Raw genomic sequence first — 9485 nt, forward strand, 5'->3', positions numbered from 1 at the left:
ATGGAAAATGTATTGTTTGAATTCAAGGGATTAATTTGAAAAACGGAACTTTTAAAAATTAGTGTAGTTCCAGTATTTTTGGGTATGATACCAGAAAAGTTTAGAATTTACTCTGGTATTTAGCTGCATTCGCAGTACGGCCCCATCGACGAGCATATACCAAATAAACAAATTATCCGCTGCAGAAACTCCAAGCCCCCATTTCCAGGTTCCTGAGCAGATCCCAGCAGTCAAGATGGAGGAACCCTCGGACGATGAGAACTCGGAGCCCACGGCGAAGAAGATCAAGCAGGAATGGGTGAAGAGTTACTCGAACAAGGCGATGCACATGATGAAGAAGATGGGTTACGAGAACGACAAGGGCTTGGGTAAAAGCAATCAAGGTCGTCTGGAGCCGATTATTGCGGTCCAGCAGGATGGTCGCCGGGGATTCGGACTGAAGCTGGACACGGTCCAATCCTCGGCTGGGCAATGGGATCCAGCCTGTGAGGAGCTCGAGATCCCGGAACCGGTGCTCTGGCTCCACAATCCCGGAGGAGCTGCCTCGTACAGCCTGGATCAGTTGATGGGGCACGTGATCACCGGTCCAAAGAAACTAACGCTCGACGAGGAGACACGCTACTGCGATCCGGCCATCCTGCACCACATTCTCAATGCCAAAACCGTATTCGATGATCTCAACGACAGCGAGATGCGGCGGGCCAGGTCCCGCTGCAATCCCTTCGAGACGATCCGCAGCTCCATCTTTCTCAACCGCGCCGCCGTTAAAATGGCCAACATCGACTCCATGTGCGACTTCATGTTCACCAATCCCCGCGATCCCGATGGCCAGTCCTTGGTGGCTCCAGACGAGCTGCTCTATTTCACGGACATGTGCGCAGGTGAAGTTCCGGGGGAAAACCAGGGGTGCCAGGGGGTTTTGCCAGTTCGTTTTTCACTTTTGCATTTTCTGTAATCTTGGAGATCCTATTTCCACCAATGGAAAGTGAGAACCAGATAGGTGTTGTATATTTATACATTTTTTTTTTTGAATTTACATGAACACTTTGAACACTTTGAACACATTTTTGGTATGATTATACTACATTTTTTTTGTAATACAGTAGAATCCGCTTATAGCGACTTTCAAGGGACCGACGATTTTTCGTCGTTATATCCGGAAGACGCACTAAGCAGAAGGATTTAAGTGTATAAGTCTGTCTGGGGCCCAATCAAGCCATCGAGTTTTCGTCGCAATACCCGGACGGACACTATAAGCGGAGTCGTTATAACAGGATTCTACTGTATAGTATTATTAGCCAGCAGTCATTTATAAAAATCAAAGACTTATCCTCCTTATTGGTTCAACAGGTCCTGGCGGCTTCTCCGAGTACGTGCTCTTTCGCAAATCATGGGAGGCCAAAGGCTTCGGCTTTACGCTGCGCGGCGCCAACGACTTCAAGCTGGAGAAGTTCTTTGCCGCCTCGCCGGAGTCCTTTGACACGTTCTACGGAGTGAAGGAGGACGGCAACATCTTTGATGAGGCTAATCAGGACTCGCTGAACGAGTACATTCGCCTGCACACGCCGCAGGGCGTTCACTTTGCGATGGCCGACGGTGGATTCTCGGTGGAGGGGCAGGAGAACATCCAGGAGATCCTGTCCAAGCAGCTGTACCTCTGCCAGTTCCTCACCGCCCTGAAGATCCTGCGCCCGAACGGCAGCTTCGTGTGCAAGGTGTTCGACCTGTTCACCCCGTTCAGCGTTGGCCTGGTCTATTTGATGTACAAGTGCTTCCAGCAGATCGCCATCATCAAGCCGAACAGCAGCCGACCGGCGAACTCGGAGCGCTACCTGGTCTGCAAGTACAAACGATCCGACGCAGAGACGGCGGCCATCACAGCCTACCTGAACGCTGTGAACCTCATGCTGGCCAAGGAGTCGCTGCAGGAGGAGAGCCAGCACGACGTCCTCGAGCTCTTCGATGCCAACGAGCTGGCCGAGGACGAGGACTTTCTGCGCTACATCATCGACTCGAACAACGCGATTGGCAAGAAGCAGATCGTGGGCCTGCGCAAGATAGCCGCCTTCGCCCAGAATCCGGAGCTGAAGGAGACCAAGCAGTCGGAGGTGCGACAGGAGTGCCTTAAGCGCTGGGGATTGCCGGACAAGCTGCGCCAGGCGCCGGAGATCAAGCAAACGGACCGGCTGCTGGAGGAGCTCCTCGCCGACTGGTCGGCCGATCGCAGCTGGCTAAACCTCGCGGCCAGCGAGATGAGCAGCGTAAACAACCTGCAAGCGGCCGTGCAGAACGTGGCCGACTGGTACTTCGTGCCCGTGGGTCGCGAGGAGACGAACGTAAACGCGTGCACCCTGTTCCTGTGCAAGTCGCGCGGCAATCTGCTGCGCTACACGGAGCACAAGAAGTGGGAGCTGGTGGAGACGGCCTTCGAGGTGCAGCCGCGCTCCATCTTCTTCGGGCAGATCGTGTTCGAGTTCTACGGCGAGGGCAGGACCATCCAGCGTGTCGCGGCGCTGCACATCATCGACGGCATCTGCCTTGGCGGTATCGACATCCGGCGACGGCCGTTCCGGGAGCGCGTCAGCATGTGCGACAAGTTTGCCCGGAGTCTGAACAAGCCGCATCGGAAGGAGCGCACCTTCGGGGCGCTGCGCAGCAAGCCCATCTTCCGGCTGCAGGACATGGGCAGCTTCTTCGCGGACATGCGCCACTACGTGCTTAAGGACAACTCGCAGCGGTTCGGCTACGCGCTCGACGACAACAAGTTCTTTGTGCCGGGCGGCATTCTGATGTTCTGCGAACTGACCACCAACTATGTGTCCGCCCATTCGCGTTCGCGCGGCCAGCTCTACTACTTCAACATCAAGAACAAGGAGTCGTACTACAAGGAGCAGATACCCAGCAAGAAGGCCGCCGAGATCTTCGCCTCGTTCCGCTACAGCTACTCGCGCCGTCAGCTCTGGAAGTGGACGGACCTGCGCCAGGTGGAGGAGCTGGCCACCGAGGACAATCCAAAGATCCTGTTCCGCAGCGACTTCGTCAAGTTCATCGCGGACAAGCTGGGCCACAGCTAGGTGCCCCACGCCACGTGTTAGCCATAAGTGTAATCTATACATACAAACGCAAACGTGTTTTTTTTAATCGAACCCCGCGCATACCTAGGATTTATCTGGAGGTTTTACTACAGATCCCTGCATTTTACTTATTCGACTTAAGTATTCAGCTATTATTTGTCCGCGGGAACTGAATTTATTATTTTTTTTTCTGTGACCATCACCTCTAATTCTATTCATCCAATGTCTGACGAAAGTGTGCATATGTTTTACTTTTAAAAATCTTACTAAAGTTAAAACGTTTTTCATTCGGATCGGGTGGTATTATAGTATACAAAGCCAAAAGGGCTATGACGAAAAGTAATTAAATCCCAGCACGTATAACTTTTTTATTTTTATTCAGATTTTTAAATGGCTACCTCTAAAAGTTTGTATTTTAACTCTCTATCAAATTGCATCATTGGTAAAATTTTTATTTTTGGTTCATTTTTTTTTTAAATTTAATGATGTAACCCCTTTCCAAATTTCCAAAAAATGGGTCTTCTGAAAATTGACTAAAATTCAAATCATTAAAATTGACTTGGATGTGTCAATAGCTTTTCTGATTTTCACCCGATTATGGAGTGGCATGCATCTTAACGTTTCTATTTCAATTCTCCAATTTCCAATTTTTGGCCGATTTTTTTTCATTTTAATGTGTAATCCCTTTCCAATTTTTCGAAAAATGGGTTGGCTGAAAAGTACCCAAAATCCATTACTTCAAAGCCTATAACTTTTTTAGTTGATCTCCGATATTCAAGGGACATACCTCTATGAGTTTGATGTTCAATCCTCAAAAAAAAACTGCATAATTAGTTAAATATTTTTTGTTTGGCTGACTTTGGCCTTTCCAAATTTTCGGAACTGTTGTTGATTCATAAGGTGACGCTTTTTGCTGGTACTCAATTTAATAATTTGTGGCAATCTTTAATGGCCCGTCGCCCACTCGCTCCCCAGGGAGTTGTCAGCGGCAGAAAGTTGCATTCGCTGGTCCTTGGTCCTTGCAGCTTAATTAATCACCCGATAAATGGTCGGGGAGCGGAGAGCGGTCTTCTGGGGCATCGGGTGTACGGATTTCGCACTGTTTACAGTTGGGCAAAAAAGCAAATTGTTGCCCGCTCCACGGAAGGCAGTACTTCTGCAATTCACGCCACACAGCACACAGTTACACATCGCCGGATGGGAAACCCGGGGTCGGGGGTCAGGGGTCGTGGGTCAGGGGCCAAATGCCACTGACATGCGCCAGTAATTAACGTCCCATTTTGGGTTAGATTATCCATGAATAATTGGGAATGACGATGGTCGCGCCTGTCGCAGACGGAGAAAATCCAAGGCCAATTTCCAATACCTTATTGATTTTATTTTCCTATTTATTAAATATTTTTTTATATTAAGTGTGCTATCTTATAATTGATTCGATATCAGAAGTGGTTTCCTGGTTTCAATTTCATTAAAGAAATTGTAAGGTAATCAACTTTTAATATTTGTAACATTTCTGTTTTTCAAACATATGAATTCTCAGTGAAATCGCCTTTCCTTGGCAGCTGATAGTTGGGTGCAACTGTAATGGATGGAGAAACGGCATCCGATCGACTTGGCTGGGATTGAATTGGGCTTGGGATAAGGTTGCGCAACTGCACCAGATTGATGATGGCCGGCTAAGTGTAGCCACCTCCTTTCCCTTCCATCCCTTTAATCCTTGTGCCATTCGGGCCATTTTCCATGCGAGGAGTGAGTGTTTTGGAGACTGAAAACTTTGCTAATTGCTTTTTGGCCACGGCTACGATGGCGATGCCTCTGACTATATATATATATATCTATATATATATTTGTAGCTGTTGACGACGAATCCGGCAACGGGCCACTGTTACAGCAGCCGAATAATAGTAGATATCCATTTGCAGTTCAGCTGCCATGCACACTCAAGCAAAATCAATTTTACTAATTTCGGGATAGCAATTTGCATTAAAATATAAATAATTTGTAGAACAACTAATAAAATAGCAAAGTTTTTGGAGTTACAACTTTGGAACACTAGTTTCAAGTGCACTATATTTAATTTTTATATGTCCAGTGCAATTGGAAAGTGTAACCAGTGTAGTTGGTCATGACTGTTCCAGAAAAGCTGCTGTTTTTGTTGTGCATTAAACTGTGCTCTTTTGGCCGGGCCTACGTTTGCCGACTCAGCAGAGAATTAATTACACACACACACAGAAATTCACACTCCACGCTTTTGTGGAGCTCCGGACATTGGACATTGGACATTGGATAGTTTCGCACTCCTCGGCGTTCTATAAATTAAGCACTTTGCCTGCTGCAGCTGCGAGCATCTTCAGTTGTCAAAACAAATTTTTGCAACTGAGCCATTCATTTGTTACGGAATTACGTTCACGGCCCCGGAGACATCCCCATTTCAGAGAGAGAGATCCCAGGGGAGCAGCACATGGGGTTCGGCCTTTTGGGGTCCCAGGATTCGGGGTTCGGGATTCGAGGATTCGGGGATTCGGAACTGACCACTGCCCAAATGCAAATGTCATTTTGTGGTCACTCGAATGAATAAACGAAATTAAACGCAAAGAATTGGGCGAGCAGAAGGAGTTTGACTGGCAGCCAGAAGTCAAAGTGGATGTCGCAAGTCGGCAGAGTCCTGACAAAGGAGTTCGGGAGTCCGGGGAGTTTAGCCCCCCGACTCCGGTAAACCATGTGGGACCTCTGCTGATTGACAGGCACCGGAATCGAACCGGAAGCCATCTATTGAGCCGCTCGCTATGCAAGATTACCGCACACTTTCGTCTGGTCAACCCATTGTCATTATTTGGACAAGAAAATAATCAAACAAATGGAACCGGGAATATGTGTTATTTGTATGAATATGACACCCACACTGCTGTCTGCCTAAAAAGGGGATAATGCTTTTGTTTATATATGCCCATTGGAATTCCAACTGCGGTTGAGATAAAATCAATTTGTATACCAGATGAGCAATGGCTCATTGGTCAGCAATAAACCAAGACTAAGCCAATTGTTTACTGCATTTAAAAAGGGTTTCCCACGCTTATTATTACAATTTTTGATACAGTTGAAATCAATCCCCCTTTTAAGCATCAAAGGTGGTCGATATAAATAATTAACAGACCACGTACAAACCATTTTAAAACTCAAAAAAGACAGCTAAATACTGATGAACCTGATGACGCTATTATTATTTATCTTAAGAGCAAGGGATTCGGTCTTATCTAACTCAACTATCCCCATTCTCCTCGAAGCGAACTTTTGGCCGCGTTGATTGAGGTCATTTGCCAGCGTAAACGTGTGAGTCGCTTCGAATTAAGAGTCCTTTGGTTAGCCAGGACATCTCCTTCCTCTTTTGCAGCTTTCCTATCGAAAGTGGATGGCTCAGGCTGGGGAATTGCCAAAGTGGTTGGGTGGTGCTAAGCACACACACACACACACATTCGATTAGCAGAAAGCCCAAAACTCGATGAGTTTTATTAGTAAATAATGGCAAATCATTTGCCAGTTGACACTTGCTGAATGGAAATGGAGGGGGGAAAGTGGGGTTGGCAAGGACCAAGGACCAACGCAAGGGAATGTCACTAGCAGGGAAAAGTCAAGGAGCAGGATCCGTGGTCCTGCTAATGAGCAACATTAATGAGCGCTATTTTTCATTGAAGGGACAATCAGCGTGTCCATGTGTGCGTGTGTATACGTGCAAGGGTGTGTGGGTGATTCGACCGAGTGTATGTGTGTGTGTAAGGATGCTTTTTCTCAAGTCCCTTGAGTATTTAAGCGGCCAAAATGTTACAAAGACGGCAATGACAGCAGGTGCCTTACATACACACACCCACCCACCACTACCACCACCACATGTGTAGCCACACACACACACGCACATACACACTCAAGCGCGCACACAGAACGACAGGAAGCTGATGTCAGGACCGCATGAAAATTTAATACGAATGCAAAAGAAAGCAAAGAATTTGTAATTAAATTAACCATTTGCTGGCAAAACCCATTCCACCTTTTCGCCGTCTTTGTTTTTATGCTGCTTTAAATTAAATATTTTTGCCCTTTTGCGTGAGTCCTGTCCCTTCCGGGATGGTGCGGTTCCGGCGTTGAGTGGGTCAGCGGAAACCTCAACAATTTCCACAGACTCAATCAGTTCCTTGTCCAGCTCCTTTGTGGCACTCAAAAAAAAATTTGGGTACGATATTCCAAAACCCCCGTTTCACACTTTCGATATGTATATATTTAAAAGTTTTCATAAAAAATTTCTAACTTATTATAGATCGAGAAAAAAAGCTAGCTTCGGCGAGCCGAAGTTTATATACCCTTGCAGTCATCTTTCCTATGGCAGCTATATGATATATTTATCCCATTTTGATAAAAATGAATTCGAAATTCAAAAGTAGTTAGAAAACACTACCTGGAAGAAATCAAGATAATAAACAACGACGTGAGAATTTTTTTTCTTCATTTTCTTCTATGGGAGCTATTCGATATAGTCGCCCGATCCGGCCCGATCCGACTTATGTATATAGTGCGTGTAATAACTTCAAAACTTTTGAAAAAGTTTCAGCAAGATAGCTTTAAAACTTAGAGACTAGTTTACATAGAAACAGACAGGAGGACAGACGTATTTCGATTCAGATCGTGATGCTGATCAAGAATATATATACTTTATGGGGTCTGAGGTGTCAAGATATATTGAATATTTTAATTGATTTTACACGGCCACCACGTCATCACGCCAATTTAAAAAATTGTACTTACCTTATTGGGTTTGGAGGCACTGCATCCTATAGACCACCAAAAGCAGGAAGGGATCAGCATCTCCTGCAACTGGAAAGAGTGAAAATCATAATTAAATTTTTTAATTATGATGATGCACTGCATCCTGGAGTGGCGTCCAGTAGAAGGAAGCACTTCACAAACACACACACACTTCCAAAAACCGGAAACAGTTTCTCAGAGAAACTGCCGGTCATCCCGGAGAACTGAGGAATTGGCCAAAATCAAGCCCTATCCCACTACGATCCGGCCAAAACAAGTTGGGAACTATAAGTCCAAGAAAACCGAAAAAATATTTAATTATCATCGAGGGTGACGTGGCCATGAGTTAATGTAATTAACATTACATTTACATTACATTAACATTAAAAATTAAAACTAATGTTAACTTAATGTTAACTAACATTTTGTTGTACATTTTTACATTTTCCATTTAGCATGTTAATTTGCAAAAATAGAACAAATTAAACCAATAAATCACAAAATCAAGCATTTTTCCAATGTAAACAAATCTTAAAAAACTTTTTGTTTTCGGACAGACGGGACAGACGTACAGACGTATTTCGATTCAGATCGTGATGCTGATCAAGAATATATATACCTACTTTATTTTACTTCTGACTGAAATTGTTATACATAAAAATGATTTTTGGTAAGCCATAAGACCTCGCGATCTTCTTGTTAAGCTCTAAAAAGTATTCTTAATCATGATCCGTATGCTCTTTAATGGTCAATGGCCACTTTTTTCGCCGTGTACGTTTTGGACCCCAGGTTCGAATGGGGATTCGGCTTTGGCTCCAGGTTGAGGTCGATGTCGGGGTCCCAGGTCCACTACGACACTCTGGAGAGAAATGCGAAATGAAAAATCGACTTGCAATTAGCAGACATGAAACATGACTACCCTTGGCCCACTCCAAAAATTCCCTCTGCGGAGGCTTGTGAGTGTGTTGCACAGACACATCCTCCTGATGTCCTGGTATCCTGGCTCTAGCTGTATGTGTGTGTGTATTTGTGTGTGTGTCTGGAGCTCCAGGAGCTCTTCGCTGGCAGCGTTGTCAGCATGGTTAATAAGTTACTTTCGAGATACTTTATTACTTCCTTGGTGGTGAGCGACAGCTGGGCGGGGGGCGGTGCCGGGGGGCGGGAGGGATCCTGGCACAAAGGGTTGCCATTGCCTCCCACCACCACAACCACCATTACCCAGATCCCAACTCCCGGCTCCCAGCTCCCAAACTCCCATCTATCGCATGTCTGTGCGTGAGTGTGTGCAGTTTTTTAATTTATGCGATTTTTGACTGCCGCCGCCCTCAACGTACGCATACGTGGAAGGGGTAGGGTAATGGGTTGGGGAAGGGGTTCGGAAAGGAGTTTTCGGTGGCGGAGTGGGGGAGTGACAGTTCATGGCACAGTGGTAAAAATTATATACCAATTAATTATATTAATTGCAATACGAATCTTGTAGCACTAGCAGGTATTTAAATGAAAAGTCAAAATCTTTAAAATTTCTAATGTAATTTTTTAGCAGTATCGATACAAATTACAAGGAGGGTATTCATAAAAGAAATGTTTACTAAATTATAGAAGTTCAATGATATCATG

General features: G+C 45.5%; 1 protein-coding gene across 1 annotated transcript; it reads left to right on the top strand.

Annotated features, from left to right (window-relative positions):
• Positions 1-136: 136 nt before the first annotated feature.
• On the top strand, positions 137-3338 carry LOC108091349 (cap-specific mRNA (nucleoside-2'-O-)-methyltransferase 1). Its single transcript, XM_017190502.1, has 2 exons — positions 137-881; positions 1351-3338. The coding sequence occupies exons 1-2, from the start codon at positions 236-238 to the stop codon at positions 3072-3074; spliced, it is 2370 nt and encodes a 789-aa protein (XP_017045991.1). The 5' UTR covers positions 137-235; the 3' UTR covers positions 3075-3338.
• Positions 3339-9485: the final 6147 nt, after the last annotated feature.

Source organism: Drosophila ficusphila, unplaced genomic scaffold, assembly GCF_018152265.1.
Source record: "Drosophila ficusphila isolate 14025-0441.05 unplaced genomic scaffold, ASM1815226v1 contig_198, whole genome shotgun sequence".
In the NCBI taxonomy this organism is placed as follows: domain Eukaryota; kingdom Metazoa; phylum Arthropoda; class Insecta; order Diptera; family Drosophilidae; genus Drosophila; species Drosophila ficusphila.

Excerpts from the sequence above, each read along its gene's own strand:
- LOC108091349 (XM_017190502.1), top strand. The coding sequence starts at position 236 with ATGGAGGAACCCTCGGACGATGAGAACTCGGAGCCCACGGCGAAGAAG. Across the intron at positions 882-1,350 it reads TTTCACGGACATGTGCGCAG|GTCCTGGCGGCTTCTCCGAG; the intron begins GTGAAGTTCCGG and ends TTGGTTCAACAG.